Below are 20276 nucleotides of genomic sequence, written 5' to 3' on the forward strand. Positions count from 1 at the left end.
GAAAATCAAAGACCCGGTTCCGTGCTTAGAAATCAGGCTAAGGTTAATCCTTGATTATGAAATTTGTTAATGTTCGTTCAACAATTATATTAATGCTGCTATGTATAAAAAGAGCAGTTCAATTTCGAACTTAACTTAACTTAATTTAATGGACATAACCATTGAACAGAACTGAACTAAACTAAACTGAATTGAACTTAATGAATCTGAACAATATGAAATTGAGTTCAAAAAGAACATGGCCTTATTGTTACAACCTGAACTAATGTTGCTTCAAGTTTGCTCCTAATGATGCAGCTATGCTTCTTCATTATAATCTCAGTCGACAGCGATCTAATCTGATGAAAAGATAAACCATCAGACTTTACTTAAGATTGGCTTTCGATGTCTCCTGGCCGAGTTTTTCCCTAGTCGATCTCAGAAGGCAGTGGCGTCTTCTGTCCGCTGCACTGGGCCTCTCATGAAGAAATCAAGGTGTTGCTTACCGAGCTCCTCGTCCACTTCTTCGGCTGTAGTTGCAAATGTCAATTCCTTCGCCGCCTTCTGAAAGTTCTTCATTATGTTATTCTGCCCTGTAACAACATATTCGCAAAATAAAACAGTACTGTCAGAAACAGCTGATATGCAGATAGGTTAACTCGTAAAGTCACTGAGTGTCTAGGTTGCACGGACACGCCTAGTTTTGAGCGTTCCCGTGTCGGACACCGTGTCGGACACCGACACTCGTAGGACACGCCTGAAAACGTTCTGGACACGCCTTGAACCGTGTCCCCGGTTTTTATGTTAAAAGAAAACGTGTCGGACACGGTCCAACATGGTTGGACACGGCCCGTGTCCGCTGGACACACCAAATAAGCAAACTTTGAAATCAAAATCTCACTTTATCAGTTATCACGACATCTCACTTTTCCATTTTCCTCTTACATCTCACTTATCCCCTTTTTTCTCTTGCATTGCGACGCATTCCCGCCTCCCCTCGCCTCCGTCCGGCCGCCGTGAGCCTCCCCTTCCCCGCCGTCAGCCTCTGCTCGCCACGTAGGTCGCTTTTTCATTTTTTTCCTAATTTCTCAATCTGTATTTTATTTCTATATTAATCAATATATATATATATTATACATAATAATAAGTTTCTAAATAATCAAATTAATCAAAATCAATCGTTATAATGATTATTATTGTTGTTATTATTAAATTTGGGGGTTTTAAATTTGGAGATTGTTGATTTTTCGGAAGCTAGGGTTTGTTTGAGTTAGGGATAATTTTCGGAAGCGAATAACTGAGTTGTTATTCCCACTAATTGAAAGAAGTTTAATGAATAATTGCAATGGTGCAAAGGATGATCCGTGAACTCCCTTTTTTTAGCTTTTGGTGAGCATTGTTTGTCAAACTTATTTCTGGTGCCTTTTAATGTTAATATATTTTGCGGAAAATATTCGGTTTGATGACTATGGTGAATAGTATTGTAAGTCTCGAATTTGGGTTTGTAATTTGGAACCTTTGATACTTTTTATTAAATTTTGTAAGACTTGAATGCTTATTTAAATTTGGGTTTGTAATTTGGAAATTTGTAGCTTTTAAGATATTGATTTTAACGTATAAGACATTAATATTGGTTGTCAGTTTACGATTTTGTGGCTTTAAAATGTTTAAATGACCAAAGTTTAGATTTGGTTATAATGTTCTTCAAATTCCCTTTATTTTAATATGTATATTGATTTATTTTTTTTGCCGTGTCCGTGTCCTGAAAATTTTGAAGTTCCGTGTCGCGTGTCCGTGTCGTGTCCGTGTCCGTGTCCGTATCCGTTTTCGTGCAACCTAGCTGAGTGTAATACTCGAGACCTGGGTTCAAAACACGACAGCATTTTGGCATTACCTCCGACATGGTATCTATAATTTCCATTTGCGTAGAATTCTAAGTTGAGGGTTTCCAAATTCTCGTCCTCAGAAGCCATGAGGATCAATGGGTGACCAGGAGGAACCACAAACACCATGCCTGGCTTCAATTCTGAACTCGTCTTCTTATAATGGATTCGTCTTACCCCCTCTTCATTATAGGGAGTTGCCATCTCAAAGCGGCCGCTCCCACTTATCACAATTATTATCTTTATCACCCTTGTGCTATGAAATGGAACATTCATGCAACCCTGTAAGAAATTCATATCAGTCAATACAGTACAGCAGATGATGTACTATGAGGCTAAAATTATGTCTTCTGAATAAATTTGGCAAGCTCAAGTTATTTTCGAGCGATCTCAGGGTTCTTTTATTCAGGTTGAATTCAGGCTCAGGCCGTGTCATATATGCTCGCTTTACGTCGTTACCAAAGCATGTTAAAAAAAAAACAGTTTGTTATCTGTAATACTGTCACTGTACCTGTGTAGTATTGCTAAAGGATATAGTCATATCCAATTCTTCGAGTTTCAGATAATCAGTCTGAAAAAGCATATAAATCAACCCGAAATCAGTAATATCTGATGTAAGATGATATAAAATTTGACATGGTCCATAATCTTGTAAGCAATAACTGCTTCCATGAGACAAGGTTAAGTCTTCTTCAGCAATGAGGTTCTTGATCTGATCTTTTGGATGCCTTAATTATCACTCCGTTTCTCTGCTGAGAAAATAACTTCTGCAGTCTGTCACATGATGTCTGTTATCATCAGAATCGAAACATTTAGCTCAATATCATATGTAAATTTCATAAAATGTGAATTCTAGACAACTGAATGCCAGATGACGTTTCACTCGATCTAAGTCGACTGTCACTTACATTGAAGACAGTTTCGAGAACCTCAGGACTGAAGGCATCGTAGAATGATTCTGGATCTTCGCCTCCTACCCCAAAAAATGACTACATCCAAACACAAAATCTTACTAATTACGCGTAATATCAAGTTATTAACTCATGATTAACTGATACAGCAAAGAAATGAAGCGGCAAAGTAATTACCGCAAAACGACCAGGATTGGCTATAGGCCTGACAAAACCGAACAAAAGTAATTTTTGATAATCGTCTCTGTTAATCATATAGAAAGTCATACCAGCGGGTACCGTCATGAGATGCCCTTTTTCAATGTTGAAGCTCTTTACTCCCTCTTCGAAAACAAGAGTGATTGTTCCTTTGCCTGCAAATTATTGCAGTAACTAAAACAGTGAATACAAGTGCTTTACAAGCGTACATAAGTATGATACTTCGGCAGATAAAAGACAGGAGAGACAGGAACTTACCTTGAGCGACAAAGAAGAGAATGTCGGAATCCCAATGGCTCGGAATAAAAAAAGTCTGAGGATTAAGTTCGAAATTCAACATCCTTATATTCTCAATCCCCTTAAAAAGTTGAGACCTTTCTCTGAAATTACGAAGAACTTTAACTCGTCCTTCTTGGGTCTTAAACAATGTAGTAAAATCTTCGTCATGAAACACATACGGGTTATCATTCTCTAGTCCTTCCGCACCTGCAAACTGCCTTTGACGCCTGCACTGCAGTTTGCATTCATTGACGTCTACGTCCTTCTTTGCGACAGTTGAACCTGCAGAGATTACAAAAACAGAAAAGGCCAGCACAAATGTACACATACTATGTCTGAAAGAGGACATATTTTCTCAAGTTTTTTTCTTTCAGCTCGGGTTTTTCGTCTTACAGTTTGGTGTGTGAATTGTTACAGCAGAAGTTACTGGATTGCGATTTAATAATGCAGCATTTGTTATCCACGTTGGTGGCAATTGTGAGCAAAATCAGAGAAGCGTGGCAAATGCAGCGAATGTCGTTAATGTCCACAAGCTGAAGATATACTGACTCCAGAGGTACAATGATTAGTACTACTGATAATTCAATGTCTACCAAATAGGTACGATGATGAGTAAACTTAGTACTACAGAAAAATATTTGATATCTGAGTTGGTGTTGGTGATTAACCGTTAATAATTCATCGTACTAGACTAATAATTCAAAGTGAAGAAGGGCAGAGGTACAGTTACTACAGTACAGTGTCGAATGTTGAGTGATTATGGATTCACGGTACTAGACTAATAATTCAATGTCGCCATCAAAGTGGGACTTGCTTGTTGCTACATCGTGGCATTCGAGGTGAAAATTATACCAGCAAAATCGTGAATAGAACAGCATTGTTTTGTGAAAAAATCTTACAAGTATAAAATTACAATTTAGAAGAGCATAGTATTGTCCGAATCAGGGCAGCGCAGCCCAAAGCAAGACGGGCTGTGCACCTTCCTGGGTCTAGAAAATTGTGAAACAGTCGTCTAGCAAAGTCGAGCAGAAAAACACAGCACAGATACAATGAGACGAGAAGGGCCACAGTCGACCTCAACAACAGCGACCAACATTTTAAAAAAAGAAAAAACATCGAGTTACCTTCAATTTTTAGCTGGATCGAGCTGAGATGTGCATTTCTAAAACTTCTGTAATTATCAACAGAAAGGTAATGAAAGTGCTACCATATGTGTAACAAACTAAGCTGGCGCAGCGAGAACCAAACTACTTGTGCAAAATTGTTCTAACAGCGGCCAATCCAGCATGGACGGATGACTTACCGGCCCAGACTATCCGCATAGACAGCTCAATAATAACACACGACATACTCCAACACGAAAAAACAGTACCCAAACCAAACACAAATGCATGCACAAAAGAAATGACCTGACAACAAAGCCAAGCCATACCTAAGCTGAATGACCTATTTGCTAGTCTAAACACGACTATGCTGGATTTGAGAAGCCCACTCGCCAGCTATTAAGATAGCACGATCATTTCAGATCAATCCTAAAGCATGGCACTTGCAAAAATGCCAGACACTAAGAATGGAGGGAAAGAAACAGGTGAAGGCCAGCTTCGTTCAAAATAAAAGTAATATAGCAAGTTATCAGTTACATTCCGATTGCAAAATCCAAAACTACATTAAACCAAGTCCAGAAACCAAAAAGTTCTAGTAAGCTACACCCTCAAAATAAAGTTCAGCAGATAAGGATGATCCATAGAGAGTTCATTTTTTCCAGGCTTGTGAATCAGAGCACAACTCTTCAACGATACTGCAGAGATACAAGAGAGAAAAGTTAGGTTTAACCTATAAACAATTCCAGAAAGAACAAAGATAAGCTAGAGCATATAAAGAGTAGGAGTAAATCGATTACAGTAATCAGGAGACAAATCATACACAAAGAACTGTAAAGTTGCGGTGGAAGCGTAAAACAGAAAAATAAGGATAGAAAAAAAAATGAACTGCAACTCTTGAAATTGATAAATTCAAGGTGAACTTTCATGAAAAATTTAGATTTTAAAATTCAACTCTGACAAATTCTTCATATACCTCAACAGCTAAAATCTTACTTTATTTAAGACCTCACAATTCAATCTTCTAGTATAAACATGGACTTTGAATTTGGCATCCTATCTTCATTATCGCAATATCTCAAATGTCATTTTAGATACGTAAGCATTCGAATAATATTTCACCATGGTTACACAAGATTTAATAGCAGACCTTCACCTATTGCTGCCCATCACCACCGTTTTCAGCCCTCACACATAACCCCTTCATTTCGGCAAATTGAGTGTATAATGAGCATTGGCCATAGTACTTTCTAGGTTCTATAAGTAATTTCGCCTAATTTATTCGACCATAGAAATTTCTATAGGTAGTTTGTCTAAAAGGATAATCGTCCAGGAGATAGGCATTAAGTGATACCAAGATAAAATCATAAAACTAAACAATGCCATTAACAGGTTAATATCTCATTATTTACAAGTTTCGCCGAAAAACTTTCCTAGTGCATAGTGGATGAAATAGGACACTCATCAATAATTGAGTCGCAAAGGTCAATTAATAACCAGGTAACAAGAATTTGAACCTACCAAATATTGACTCAAACGCATCAAATACTGAAAGATAGTAACACAAACCAGCACAATCAACTGGACTCAACAAATACTATCGTTCCAATCATTTGTTTCTCTTTTATATTCATTAAGAGGGGTATTTTAATTGAAGGTGACTACTAACTCGGTGTCTAAAATTAAGAAGAAATTCATCTTCCAACATTAGTAGCTAAGTATTCAATACATTCATGAGAAAAAAATCAATACATTGATTCCGACTTTCCCAGTTCCCACAACTTTTTCCTTCATTTCATATCAATAAAAGATCACTCACAAATAAAACTCTCAAATCAAAACCTACTAATTTCGGGTCATTTCTTTACGATTTCCTAATTTGGATATGTCATGTACTAAGACTAGTCTTAATCCCAATCATTTCTTTACGTTTTCCTAATTTGGATATGTCATGTACTAAGATTATTCTTAATCCCGGTCATTACTTTACGTTTTCCTTATTTGGGTGTCTCCGTCTTCGTTTCAAGTACGTGTAAATTAGTAATACTTGAATCGAAACGTAAAAAATAACCAAAACAAATAAACAAATTGATTAAACTAGAAATTAACAAGATACAATAGTAAAAAAAACTAAAACATCGATTATAATACCTTGATGAAACCAATCTCCTTAGCATTGCTACGGAAACATTGCCTGCAACACATTAATCCATACTTGCGAATAATAGCATGAGGGTTTCCGCAAACACGACTGTAACAATTCACAAAAAACATAATCAACAAAAATTAAAGATCAATTAACAGATAATTAATTTAGGGATGAATTATATGAATTAAATTAGGGATTAAAGTAATTACCAAGTGCGAGATCCAGGACCATAGAGTTTAGGGTGAGAATTCCAGATGTTTGTGTGACCCATGATTGTGTTTTACTGATTGATGATGATAAACCCTAGAAAATGAATTGCGGCGGTTTGAGATTTGGGAAAACCCTAGATTTTGAGGTTGATTGATTTTATGTGGGGGAGACGAAATGTGGGAGTTGCGGGGGATAAATAGTTGTAAAATGGGGCTGAAAAATGACCCTTCCGCTCTCTAGGATCGTGTCGGGTATGGATATGGGTTGGGTCGACATTTCGGTGTAATTGGGTTATTTTATTTTTAGGGTTATACTCCGTTTTCTTTTTATCTTTCCATTTCTATATAATATACCCCTTGCATATAACAGAGAACACAAAAATATAGATGAAATATTGTTTAAGACGGATGTTTCAACAAGAATATCGAAAACCATGTATAACACTTCAAGTTTAAGCTGTTCGGGAGGTCGTAACGGACCAAATTTTTTTTCACCCGGTTTTTCTACCACGTGTCCAGGGTTGAGATTAGGGTTGAAACTTGAGATATAACCTATTCAATTTCAACCCCAAATAATGAGTATTTTTACCACGTTGGTTAGGGTTGAGATTTCACAATCTTAGGTAATCATCATCTTTATTAATATTTATAGTGCAAATTCAAAACTACATTATAACTTTTATTCTTTTAATAGACTTTAAGCATTTAAAAAAATCATAAATTTTTATTTCACATCTTAAGACGCACTCACAAATTACAATCGATTTTAAATATGCAAAAAGAAAAGACACAATGTGAGACATCTTAAGTTAAGACAGTCGCCCGCAAGGATGGAGTCTACTACTTAAATCTTGGGAGAAATTTCAAGGAGACCTATGTTCAGGCCTCCACAAGAGTAACCTTGTGGAGTATTTACGGTTTGAGTTCATGGCTTCTAAACTTCGAGTCTAAGATTTACCCAGTGCGTCCGAAGGTAGTGGGTAGGCTTGAGCAAAACCGTATATCCTCGGTTACTCCTCAAAATTTATCCTCCGTTACCCCTCAAAATTTGTGTAGACACATTACATGACCTGAGAAACCTTCTGTGTGATTTCCGGACATTTTGTTCCGGAACCATAGAATCTCGAAAATCGTGTATTTATACAGTTCATTTTTTAGCCGTTCGGAAGGTCGTGCAAGACCAAATTCCTTTTCACCCGGTTTTTCTACCACTTGTCCGGGGTCGCTTCAGGAGTTACCCACTTACCCTATTCGATTTCAACCCCAAATAATGATTATTGATCTGTTTTTCACGATTATCCGATTTTAAGCCACATCTGATTTATCGCATACCAGCACCATTTAATGTCCTCCGTTACTCCTTAAAATTTGTGTGGTCGCTTTATATTACCTGAGAAACCTTTGGTGAGATTTCCGGTTTTTTTTCCCGGGACCCCGAAATTCCAAAAATCGTGTATCATACACTTTACTTTTGAGTTGTTCAGGAGCTAGTATTGGACCAATTTTTTTTTTCACCCGATTTTTTTATCACGTGTCTGGGGTCCCGGGAGTTACCCTATTATATTTCAACCCCAAATAATGAGTACTAATCTATTTTTCACGATTATTCGATTTTCAGCCAAGTCTGATTTATCGCATACCAGCATCCTTAAATGTCCTCCGTTACTCCTCAAAATTTGTGTGGTCGCTTTATCTGACCTAAAAAACATTCCGTGATATTTCTGGACATTTTTGTTCCGGTACCCACGGAATCCCGAAAACCGTGTATAATACACTTCAATTTTGACCGTTCGGGAGGTCGTAACGGACAAAATTTCTTTTTCACCCAGTTTTTCTACCACGTGTCCAGGGTCGTTTCAGGAGTTAACCTATTCGATTTCAACCCCAAATAATGACTATTAATCTATTTTTTTCGATTATCCGAGTTTTAGCCGAGTCTGATCTATCGCCATACCGGCACACTTAAATGTCATTTGTTACTCCTCAAAATTTTTGTGGTCGATTTATCTTACCTGATAAACCTTCTGTGTGGTTTCTGAACATTTTTTTTTCCGGGACCCACGGAAATCGTGTATTATACACTTCAATTTTGAGCCGTTCGGTAGGTCGTAACAGACCAAATTTTTTTTCCCACCTGGTTTTTCTTCCACGTCTCCAGGGGTCGTTTCAGTAATTAATCTATTCGATTTCAAACCCAAATAATGAGTATTAAACTATTTTTTCCGATTATCCGAATTCTAGCCGAATCTGATTTATCGCATACCGGCACACTCAAATATTCTCCGTTAATCCTCAAAATTTGCGTGGACACTTTATATGACCTGAGAAACCTTCCGTTTGATTTCCGGAAATTTTTGTTCCGGGACCTTAGAATCTCGAAAACCTTGTATTTATACACTTTATTTTTAAGTTGTTTGGGAGGTCGTGCCAGACCAAATTTCCTTGTTCCGGGTGTGATTCCAGAGCAGGATTTGTTATCACGTAAGCTTTGTTGAATGATGACTTTGCTTGACTCTTCCTTTCGGCCTCTCCTGAAACAATGAACAAACTGAGGGCTCGGCTTGGTACCGAGCGTACTCACTCCGACGCTCAAGTCAGTAAACTTAAAGGGATTAAGTTGTGTGTTACTTGGCAAAGTATATTGTAGAGAGATAAGGGAGTTTATACCAGATTAATAGTGAGTTTAGGTTATATTTCGGATCCTTTTCTCAACGAGATAAGTGGAGTATTTATAGACTTTCACCTTTTGTCACGTAGTGGCCAAGTGGCAGAGCAGGTGGAAAAGACTGTTCTACCCTCGGCCGATGGACCCATGGCAGGCCGGCTGGCCTGGTTGACTCCATGCCGAGGGGTCTTGGATATGAGTACGCGGATATGTCTCTCGGCTGGCTGGTTGCCTAGCCGAGACCCAAGTGACAGGCCGACAGGCTGCGTCGGTTAGGCTGTCAAATATGTTGACTTGCTCTGGATATCTTTGACCTTGCTCAATATGTTGACTTGGCCACTACGTGACAAAAGGTGAAAGTCTATAAATACTCCACTTCTCTCATTGAGAAAAGGATCCGAAATATAACCTAAACTCACTATTAATCTGGTATAAACTCCCTTATCTCTACAATATACTTTGCCAAGTAACACACAACTTAATCCCTTTAAGTTTACTGACTTGAGCGTCGGAGTGAGTACGCTCGGTACCAAGCCGAGCCCTCAGTTTGTTCATTGTTTCAGGAGAGGCCGAAAGGAAGAGTCAAGCAAAGTCATCATTCAACAAAGCTTACGTGGTAACAAATCCTGCTCCGGAATCACACCCGGAACATTCCTTTTCACCGGATTTTCTACCACATGTCCGGGGTCGTTTCAGGAGTTACCCACTTACCGTGTTCGATTTCAACCCCAAATAATAAATATTAATCTGTTTTTCACGATTATCCGATTTTAAGCTGAATCTGATTTATCGCATACCGACACTCTTAAATGTCCTTGGTCACTCCTCAAAATTTGCATGGTCGCTTTATTTAACCAGAGGAACCTTCCGTGTTGTTTTGGACATTTTTATTCTGGGATCCTGGAATACGAAAACCGTGTATTATACACTTCAATTTTGAGCCGTTCGGGAGGTTGTAACAGACCAAATTTTTTTTTCACCCGGTTTTTCTACTACGTGTCCAGGGTCGTTTCAGGAGTTAACCTATTTGATTTCAACCCCACATAATGGGTATTAAACTATTAATCTATTTTTTTCGATTATCCAATATCTAGCCGAGTCTGATTTATCGCATACCGGCTCACTTAAATGTCGTCTGTTACTTCTCAAAATTTGTGTGGATGCTTTATATGACCTGAGAAACCTTTCGTGTGATTTCCAGACATTTTTGTTCCGGGACCTCTGAATCTCGAAAACCACTTAAATGCCTACTGGTTACATTTTGGTTGAAATTTCTAGGAGACCTATGCTCAATCCTCTCCAAGACTAACTTTGTGGAGTATTTATGGCCTAAGTCCATGGCTTCTAAACTTCGAGCCTAAGATTTACCCTGTGCGCACCGAAGGTAGTGGCACTATGGGTAGGGTTGAGCAAAACCGTATATCCTATACGCTCCTGAAAACTGTATCGGATATCCGATTTTTAAATCTCAATTTTGAGTATCCTTATCCGATACGGATTTTTCGTATATACGGTATCCGATTTCCAGTTCAATTTATGTAATTTTATGTCCTATTTTTATTGTCTTTGGTGATTTCATGATTTTTGTTAATAACTTAAAAGAGTATTAATCAGTATAAGAGTAAATAACTTAAAAATGTACAAGAGTAATAAGACTAAGGCCCTGTTCTTTTGGACTTAAAGTCACTTTCTTTAAGTTAAGTTCAGCAAAATTAAGTTAAGTTCAGAAAAGTTCAGCTCTTATAAGTTAAGTTAAGTTCAGCAAAATTAAGTTCAGAAAAGTTCAGCAAAATTAAGTTCAACAAAGTTAAGTTCAGAAAAGTTCAGCAAAATTAAGTTCAGAAAAGTTCAGCAAAATTATAAGTTTCATAATATTGGCGAGTTTTAAAAAAAAGATACGATTTTCGTTCAAATCGATTAGTCCGAAATTAATTATTATTCTGTATTTTTTTTTTAAAAAGGTATTTATTTCAACCCCAAATTCTTACCTATCCCCTAACCCACCCATTAAAACCACACAAAGTCATCAAAACTCCATAATTTTAATCACCTAAGTATAAACAATGGCATTTGGTCAATTGAAAAAAAGGTGGAAGATGTTAAAAGTTATACCTCAAATGTCACATAAGTATCAAATGTTCATTATTGTTTCTACTTTTACACTTCATAATTTTATACGGATGCACACTCTTGGGATACATGTAATACAACATGAGAACGTTCTAGGGAAAACAGATTCAGGCATGTTTGATAAGAAGCGGAAAAAAGTTATGTACAAGGTGCGAAATAACATAGTTAAAAACATTTGACGAGGCAATGGATTTGACGGGGTGAGCTCAAATGAAGATGAAGAAAGTGACGAGGAAGATGATAATATGGAACTACATGATTAGAAAAAAAAAAGTAATATGTGATTTACTTTTTATTTTTATGTATTACGTAATGTGTACGAACATATTAATTTATATAAATAAAGTATTTTATTATTTTTACTTGTGTTTTAAGTTATATTTATTTATTTAATTATTATTATTATTATTAATAGTAGTAGTATTAAGTGAAATTAAATTAAGTTAGTTTAAGTTCATCAAAATTAAGTTCAGCAAAATTAAGTTCAGAAAAGTTCAGCAAAATTAAGTTCAGTAAAATTAAGTTCAGCAAAAGTTCAACAAAATTAAGTTCAGAAAAGTTCAGCAAAAATAAGTTAAGTTCAGCAAAATTAAGTTAAGTTCAGAAAAATTAAGTTAAGTTCAGCAACTTTAAGTCCAAAAGAACAGGGCCTAAGTCACAAATATAATCGATAATTCAAATAGTTTCATAATTTTATGATTTTATTTTAATATTTTCTATTAAAAAAAGGAACCGTATCGGAAACCGTATATGAGGTTTCAAATTTTGCCGATACGTATATCTTATCTACGGAAATTCGTATCGACTAACGGAAATCCGTATAGTTGAAACCATATACCGTATCGTATACGTATAATAAAACTGTATCGTATATTTTTGCTGAGCTCTAGGTTTCTAGTTGTGAGTTCCCTCGTTAAAGGGAAAAAAACAAAGTTAAGACCGTCTTAACTCAGACAAACCGATTATAAAATCGAAAACTAAAACAAAGTGAACCCTCCTTTATCTCGGCCTTATTAAACTTTTAGATTTAGACTTTAGTCCTCGTTTGCTTGCTCGTTGGAATACAACTCCACCGGAATATCGAATTCATGGGAATTAAACTCCCACATGAAATTCATGTGAATTAGCAAAATTCGTTTGGTTGCCAGTGTAGGAATTCAATTACACCGGAGTTTGCAATTATCTAGGGGGGCCTAGGTAATTCAACCCCTCCATTGTGGAGGTGTTGGAAATTCCTTAGAAAATGGAATGCCTACATTATGGCAAAAAAGGCAACCAAACAAGTCTCAATTTTGTAATTCATGTGATTTTCCAACCCCCATGATTTACAAGGGATAACCAAACGACTGAAACGAGGCCTTATTTTTTTCCGTCTTTTTAAAGTTGGTTTCTTTTCCTTTTGGGCTTTTGAAGATTAAGATTTTCCTTGTGAGAGTCTTATCTTTGATTTGCCTTCATTTATCTCGGTCTTATTAATTGGAAGTCTTGCACTTTCGTTTACGGTTCTGATCCGCATCCGCGAGGATGTCATGAAGTGCTGATTTCGATTAATTCAGTTTCTTTACTTTAAAAAAAAAAAAAAAAAGTGAACCATCACAAGAGTAAAGGGTATACTCGGAAATCACTGTTCATAAAAATATAAACCCTAATTTCTCAACAAAACCCCCAAATTTCCAACAGAAAAACTCATCCATCATTCTCTTTCTCCTCTTGCACATTCAACAGAAGAAAAAAAGGGTATCTAAAGATGGACAAGAGCATGATGGAAAACCTCGAAAATTTACCTGAACAAGACAAGATGAAAATGGGTGCCATGATCGAGCAACTTCAGATCCGTGACAGGTATTTTTTTTTCCAATTTTGTTTGAATTTATAGCGTTCGTAATTTATATTGATGATATAAAGTTATGAACTTTGTTAAATTGTCAGTTTTAAACATTACCCAGATGTTGTATTTTGTTGTGTAGAATTCTTGTGCTTGTAGTTGACTAATTGTTAGTTAACAGTTGTATTTGATTTGTTCGTATGTTATTGGGTTAGGTTTTACGCCATCCGTCGCAGTGAATTGTTTATCTTTATTATTCTTTGCGAGGGTATTTTAATCGATGGTAAATAAATGATTGAGATGGATGGAGTATAAGAGGAGGTAATTGGTTAGTAGTTATTTGGTTATGAGCTTGAGATGGGCTGTTTTGTTTAGCTTTTTATTAATGTTTATTAGCTTAGGAGTGTTGTTCTGTGTGGATCGACTTTAATTGGGTTTCGGGGTTAGAAAGCAGAAAATTTGGATCGGATTGGATTAGAAGTTTGAATCTTTGATGGTTTTGCGAAGATTGTAACGTAAAAAGAATTCGGGTGTTGTGAGATTAGTACTGTGACGCGCTCTATGAAAGGTTTTTTGAGGACTGATTGTGTAAGGGGAATGTATTGATTTGATATTGTGAAGTGAGATGTGCTTACGGCATATGATGTCGTGCTAGCTAATTTGGTAACAACAGTTTTTTGAGGGAACATTAGTTGAAATTGTTAAAAGGAAAGTATTGATTGGTGTAGAATTCTTAAGCTTGAATTTTGCGTTTTGATGATCTTTTCCATTTGGCATTGTTCACCGATAAAAGTTCCAATCTTTAGGTGGGGGTGGAACGGACAGGATCGGGTTATGTTAAACCCACTTTGTGTTAAGAGTGATTTGTTTGAGCATGTGAAGTAGAGTTAGCTAAGGAGAAAGAGAACCTTGTTGGAGTAGGAAAGCATATCTGATAACGAGAGAACATATGTAGAACCTCATGTCACACAAGTCCCGTGTAAACTCCATTGTGAGATATAGGGGTAAGATGTACGCAGTTGTATGTTAAAAATACAATGAGGTTAATTCCAAATGACTTGTAATAAGAAATGCATCAATATCTGAATAGATCAGTCACAATATAGCAAGTGTGAAAAGTTTACCGAGTGTTTTTTCTTTGTTCCATTATATAGTGGAATCTAAGTCTCGATTGGAAACCAACAGAGTTAACAGAAAGCAAATGTGTTGCTTTATAGAAAACTTAAGGAAAGAGTGAAGTGAGAATGCTTCTTAAATTGGTGAGTCATACCCAGAAGCTCTTTTTCAACTTCTCTTGAAGGGAACATGGCGTAAGTTGATACCCATTGCTTTCGCTTGTATTAGAAATAGAATGTGCGGAATGAATATTGTAAATTCATAGCATATTATTATGGTTAGGTAGTTGGGGAAGAAATTGTTGATGCAAGTTATTTCACAGACTTCATTTTTCTCACTTGGTTATGTATTGATGATATTTTTCTTTGTTTTATTAAGAACATATTCTATGGCGATTGGAGTCAGAGAATTGTTTGACATGTGACCATTGTCATGTTAGTTTAAAGATGTTTATGGCTTAAGATGAACAACCCAAGTATAATACATGTGTCTTAGGGTGTGTTTGGATAGTAAAAGTGGAGGGAAAGGGAGGGGAGGGGGAAGGAGGGAAGAGAAAGGGAGGTAAGGGAAGGGGAGGGCACATGGGATGTGGGTGTTTGGATACCATTTACTTCCAAATCTTGCCTATTGTGGAGAGATTTTGATTTGCCTTAGAGGAGGGAAAATGGATTCCTCCAAATCTCTCCCCCTCCATTTCTCTCCACCCTCATTTGCTATCCAAACAAGGAATTTGCAATCCCCTACTCTCCCTCCCTTTCTTTTCCCTCCAATTCCCTCAATCCAAACACACCCAGGGTGTGTTTGGATTGAGGGAATTGGAGGGAAAAGAAAGGGAGGGAGAGTAGGGGATTGCAAATTCCTTGTTTGGATAGCAAATGAGGGTGGAGAGAAATGGAGGGGGAGAGATTTGGAGGAATCCATTTTCCCTCCTCTAAGGCAAATCAAAATCTCTCCACAATAGTCAAGATTTGGAAGGAAATTGTATCCAAACACCCACATCCCATTTGCCCTCCCCTTCTCTTACCTCCCTTTCTCTTCCCTCTTTACCCCTCCCTTCCCTTTCCCTCCACTTTTACTATCCAAACACACCTTTAGTGTTGAGTGTCGAATATAAGTATGCAACATAGTAGGAAGAGTCATAGTAACATAGCTTGTATTGAGATCAGCTCGATGTTTTTGAGCAAGGCTCAAATTAGTATGTCAGGGTCAGGCGAGTAGGAAGCACTGCATTGCCTTGAGTACTGAGCAGATTCAGGTATGCTCAATATGATAGTGTGCAAAATAGAAATGGGAAAGAATTAAATAAATTATTTCAAAAACAAATACGGAGTAGTATACAAGGTTCAACTTTCTTGGTTATTATCCGCAAGGATGTTTATAGGTTGATTTCTAATCAGCCTAGTTTCCTTACCTTATCAAAAAAAAAAAAACTTTCTTGGTTATTAGCTTCTCCCCATGTATGAGCTTTTCAACAGAATTGATGACGGCATTGCTGTATATTTTAGTCGATTACTTATTGGCCCTTGTTACCTTTCTTCTCGTTTACTTTTGGTTTTTATCTGGATTTCTTTCTCTATAACAAAAGGCATTCGTGCAATACATTATGACCGTAGGAAAGAAGTCGAAACTTCCTTTGCATTTCAAGTGCATATCGACCTTTATAAATCATTTTCTGATATCGATTTTGTTTTTTGGCTCATCAATACAGTCTAAGGATGTACAATTCTCTGGTGGAGAGATGCTTCACCGACTGCGTTGACACCTTTAAACGTAAAACCCTAGACAAGCATGAGGAGACATGTGTTAAGCGGTGTGCAGAGAAGTTCTTGAAGCACTCAATGCGTGTTGGCTTGAGGTTTGCTGAGCTGAACCAAGGTGCTGCTACTCAAGATTAAGCTAGCTAGCTTCATCAGGAATTTACTCCTTTTCGGAGCACTAATATGCCGGATAAGTTTTTTCCCTAATTTTTGTAGGATTCTTGTACCAAACCCGGCAGTTTGAACATTAAACCATTCTAGTTCTTCCAGACGTATATTCGTGTCAATAATGGCATGTTTCCATTGTTAAAAATGTTGTGGCTGACTTGTGCCTCCCTTTCAAATTTCGCTCGTATGATAGAAAGTAGAAACGACCCCAGTTATCTCGTACAATTGCCCGACCTTGGAAAGCCATTCAAAAAAGGTTCAGATTAGTTTATTTCAGGCATGGGATTGAATTTGTCGGGATTACACCTTACGGGTACAACCCAAGTCCCCTATCAACAATCGAGAGGATGTTTACCGAGTTTATTGTGGTGGTCGTCATTCTTATACTAGTTCTTAGGATTTGCATACTTAGTTAGGATATCTACCTTGTTTATTGTAGTTGTCGTCATTTCAGCCGATTATCCGATTTTCTGGCAAGTCTGATTTATCGCGTACCGGCTCCCTTAAATGTGTTTGGTTACTCCACAAAATTTGTGTGGTCGCTTTATCTGACCTGAGGACCCTTTGGTGTGATTTCTGGACATTTTTGTTCCGGGACTCCCGGAATCCCGAAAATCGTGTATTATACACTTCAATTTACCGTGTATTGTATACTTCAATAAGTGAGAGGATGTTTACCGTGTTTATTGTGGTGGTCGTCATTCGTATATGTTAGGATTCACGTACTAGTTAGGATATTTACCGTGTTTATTGTAGTTGTCGTCATTTCTTTACCAGTTCATGCTGCATTGCGGAGGTTGGTTATCGATTTATCATATCCTCACCGATACAAGGGAGTAATAAAAATGCCCATTCGCGAACACAAGTAATTCAATGCCAGAGTTAAACATTGTTATTCCACAAACAAATACGGAGTAACATACATCACATAAACTAAACCGGATGCGAGGACTCGCATCACATGAAATAGAGTTTACACCACAGAAGACGTTAAACACGAGCCGAAAAAAAGATGGGTAAGGATTTAGGCTAGAAGAAGTGCATCTCCAGGTGCGAAATTATTGTCGATATTTACTGATTTAAACCTAAGGCAACATCGCAAACAGGGCAACCGCTGATGGACGAGCATACTTGAGATTACGAGGGACGTATTGAAGCGTAAGAGCATCGTTTAGATTTCAGAAGGCTTTGTTGAGGCATGTACTCCATCTAGCCCAGGCAAATACATTGCGAAAACGTTTGTTCTTCATCCATGTTGGGGAATGAGTAACCTGACGAGTATTTGTGTCGGTTTTCTGAAGCATCTCCCACATTATCCGAACATCTTCGTATTCACAAGCTTGCACTTCTCGGCTTAGCATTAAAATCGCCCCTGGTATAACATCAAAGCAAAATAAAGTGGCATAAGTTTTTTTTTTTTTTTTTTTTTTTTTTTTTTTTTTTTTGACAACGATGAACTAATCAACTCTCAAAAATTTATCGTGGTAAAATCGAGTTGGGTCTTGAATTCAGATCAAATTATATCAGATATCAACTCGATTTTAGGACTAGTCCCTTATTAGAATTTACAAAAATTTCAATTGTGTAACTTTGTAGATGTTTTTAATTCAAATCAAGTAGCAAACAGGTCGAGACAGGTAATAGAACCTAAAAATTACGGTAAATCATGATTTACTTGTACTAAAACTCAAGCAATTCTTGACCACTTAAGGTCCAAATAACTTCAGCAAAAAGGCAAATACAGAATAATATTTTACGTATAAGACATGTTATGAATATTAATATTCCTCTAAATTTCTAATCTTTTTTTTTTTTAACTATACAAATGAAAATTGTTTAAAAATGGATGGAATAAAACACGTGGTTAGTCTTATACACGACTAAATTTCGGCAAAATTACCTATTATCCATCCGTTTTAGTCATCTGTTTACTTTTTTTTTTTTTTTTTTTCTTTTATTTTAATCAAATATAAATAAATGATTGACAGTATATTTGATGATAATAGCTATGAAAATTAAGGGTAAAAATTTCATACTAGCGTTAAAAACAATCATAATTTTTAACATAATAAACGGAGTCAAAATTTACTGTTAGACGGAACAAAATCCTAATGAAAATAATAAATTAGAAAAGATATTTAAAATCGTAACAAATACACACTCAATTTTTTCATTATTGTTCTTAAAACTAATATTGGTGCTTAAAACTAATTATTAAGCAAATAAACTCAAGACGGTTTTACACAAACAAAAGTAGGGTAAAACGAATACAAGTATTACCAAATTGGTGCTTAAAACTAATTATTAAGCAATCTGACTAACAATAAACTTGTGTAAGACGATCAACACGTAATATTATCATCAAATGAAAATACTAACCTTGCTTACGAATACCGAAACGAGAAGCAAAACCACGACATAATCGTCGAACAGGCAAAACTATTGTCTTCTCCCACCAATAATACTCCATAATTATACAATTACTATTATACCCTCCTAGCCTCGTCTCCGCCCTCTATAAAACCCCTTTACCTATGAGGGATAATTTTGGAATTGTCAAAATAACAAAACTCCCCTAACAAACTGAAGAAATAAAAGCATGAAAAATGAAGGAGTAATGTAGGGAGAAATAAATTAATTAAATAATTGGTGATAAAGTAAAAGAGATTTAAACCAATGAGAGTTTGGCACGTGTTTGGTTTATGTGGGTAGAAGGTTTGGTATATTAACGGACTGTCGGCACCTTTCACCGTCCAATTGTACGGGCCGGGCCCAGTTTATTTATATTGGATACAAATGTTGGAATTTTATTTGTGGAAGGAAAAGATATTATGAAGGAAAGTAACTACTTAACGACCGTTGGTTTTTTCATCATTTCATGGTTTAGGAGGTTTTTTGTTGGATTTTTTAAGATTTGATTGGGAGATATTTTTGAGTCTTTTAACTTTTGTGTTTTAAAAAAAAGGAAATTGAGATATGTGATGTCGACTAGGGGTGTTCATTGGTCCGGGACCTGGACCGATGGACTAAACTAAACTCCTGACCAAACCAAATAAGGGTTAAGAGGTGGACGGGACCGGACCATATTAATATTATGCAGTCGGTTTGGACCATAAAAACACGTAAACCGGACCGGACCAGACCAAATGGACCAAAGTGGACCAAATATTATCGTCATTGACATGTTTTAGCATATAAAACTAGAACTCGGAAAGTTCGTAATGATCAAAATAAACAACATTATTTTCTTACGAGATTTAACTATATAATTACACATCTCATAATACGTATAAACAAAGTAGAAAATAAAATCAATAATATTATAAATTTAAAAATTCGTTTATTACATAACTTCGGTCCATGGTCCGGTCCGCGGTATTCGGGTTGGTCCAGGACCGGACCGAAGACCAAAGTAGAGTAAATAGGAGGACCATGGACGGGACCAAACAAAATTCGGTCCGGTCCGGTCTGGTCCTTGGTCTGGACCACTGAGTGAACAGCTCTACCTGGCAACGAATTACCGGGTTAGTTGCAAGTCTAGTATATTTCGGGTTTGAAAGAATTCGAATAAATTATTATCAAGGTATTAAAGATATAGTGTTCACTGTGAAGCAATAAACATTAAGGTAGAGTCAATTTGAGTTACAGGTCCTCGGCTCGGGGATCGAGTCAGGTCATGTAAGACATTATTCAATTTTGTTAGGTATAAGGCCACATAGGGCTTGGTGATTCGGAGTTCTGAGTATAACTCTCTCACATACTCCGTATACAGTATGATCATTACACATATACTTCGTATGTCTCAATTATGTGGAGTCTACATTTCATGTGAAAAGTGATACTGGAAGCTATTATCATTTGATGGACGTCATTAACCTTTTTTCTGTATATGATTATTTTTGTGTTA

The 20276-nt window shown here is 36.6% G+C and overlaps 4 protein-coding genes and 1 long non-coding RNA gene across 5 annotated transcripts; 1 reads left to right on the top strand and 4 right to left on the bottom strand.

The window, feature by feature from the left end:
- Positions 1-132: 132 nt before the first annotated feature.
- On the bottom strand, positions 133-2853 carry LOC141652559 (vicilin Pis v 3.0101-like). Its single transcript, XM_074460082.1, has 4 exons — positions 2771-2853; positions 2374-2650; positions 1874-2144; positions 133-572 (listed from the first exon to the last, which is right to left on the bottom strand). The coding sequence occupies exons 2-4, from the start codon at positions 2443-2445 to the stop codon at positions 418-420; spliced, it is 498 nt and encodes a 165-aa protein (XP_074316183.1). The 5' UTR covers positions 2446-2650; positions 2771-2853; the 3' UTR covers positions 133-417.
- On the bottom strand, positions 2775-4849 carry LOC141652558 (vicilin Cor a 11.0101-like). Its single transcript, XM_074460081.1, has 2 exons — positions 3230-4849; positions 2775-3126 (listed from the first exon to the last, which is right to left on the bottom strand). Exons 1-2 carry the CDS (start codon positions 3597-3599, stop codon positions 2891-2893), a joined length of 606 nt encoding a protein of 201 aa, XP_074316182.1. The 5' UTR covers positions 3600-4849; the 3' UTR covers positions 2775-2890.
- On the bottom strand, positions 4822-6940 carry LOC141652560 (small ribosomal subunit protein uS14z/uS14y/uS14x-like). The gene is made up of 3 exons (XM_074460083.1): positions 6709-6940; positions 6502-6601; positions 4822-5048 (listed from the first exon to the last, which is right to left on the bottom strand). Exons 1-3 carry the CDS (start codon positions 6768-6770, stop codon positions 5040-5042), a joined length of 171 nt encoding a protein of 56 aa, XP_074316184.1. The 5' UTR covers positions 6771-6940; the 3' UTR covers positions 4822-5039.
- A 6119-nt stretch (positions 6941-13059) lies between these two features.
- On the top strand, positions 13060-16543 carry LOC141652561 (mitochondrial import inner membrane translocase subunit Tim9). Its single transcript, XM_074460084.1, has 2 exons — positions 13060-13345; positions 16153-16543. The coding sequence occupies exons 1-2, from the start codon at positions 13251-13253 to the stop codon at positions 16337-16339; spliced, it is 282 nt and encodes a 93-aa protein (XP_074316185.1). The 5' UTR covers positions 13060-13250; the 3' UTR covers positions 16340-16543.
- A 695-nt stretch (positions 16544-17238) lies between these two features.
- On the bottom strand, positions 17239-19269 carry LOC141652562 (uncharacterized). Its single transcript, XR_012547219.1, has 2 exons — positions 18749-19269; positions 17239-17741 (listed from the first exon to the last, which is right to left on the bottom strand). It is a non-coding gene; the product is annotated as an uncharacterized LOC141652562 (long non-coding RNA).
- Positions 19270-20276: the final 1007 nt, after the last annotated feature.

Source organism: Silene latifolia, chromosome 4 (genome assembly GCF_048544455.1).
Source record: "Silene latifolia isolate original U9 population chromosome 4, ASM4854445v1, whole genome shotgun sequence".
Classification (NCBI taxonomy): Eukaryota; Viridiplantae; Streptophyta; class Magnoliopsida; order Caryophyllales; family Caryophyllaceae; genus Silene; species Silene latifolia.

Bases quoted from the DNA above. Each gene is read 5' to 3' on its own strand.
- LOC141652559 (XM_074460082.1), bottom strand. From the start codon at position 2,445: ATGCTTTTTCAGACTGATTATCTGAAACTCGAAGAATTGGATATGACT. The intron at 2,145-2,373 runs GTACAGTGACAG...AATTTCTTACAG, and splicing joins CCTTTAGCAATACTACACAG to GGTTGCATGAATGTTCCATT. The intron at 573-1,873 runs GTAATGCCAAAA...ATGTTGTTACAG, and splicing joins TTATAGATACCATGTCGGAG to GGCAGAATAACATAATGAAG.
- LOC141652558 (XM_074460081.1), bottom strand. From the start codon at position 3,599: ATGTCCTCTTTCAGACATAGTATGTGTACATTTGTGCTGGCCTTTTCT. The intron at 3,127-3,229 runs GTAAGTTCCTGT...AATAATTTGCAG, and splicing joins TCTCTTCTTTGTCGCTCAAG to GCAAAGGAACAATCACTCTT.
- LOC141652560 (XM_074460083.1), bottom strand. From the start codon at position 6,770: ATGGGTCACACAAACATCTGGAATTCTCACCCTAAACTCTATGGTCCT. The intron at 6,602-6,708 runs GTAATTACTTTA...GAATTGTTACAG, and splicing joins GGTCCTGGATCTCGCACTTG to TCGTGTTTGCGGAAACCCTC.
- LOC141652561 (XM_074460084.1), top strand. From the start codon at position 13,251: ATGGACAAGAGCATGATGGAAAACCTCGAAAATTTACCTGAACAAGAC. The intron at 13,346-16,152 runs GTATTTTTTTTT...TCATCAATACAG, and splicing joins CAACTTCAGATCCGTGACAG to TCTAAGGATGTACAATTCTC.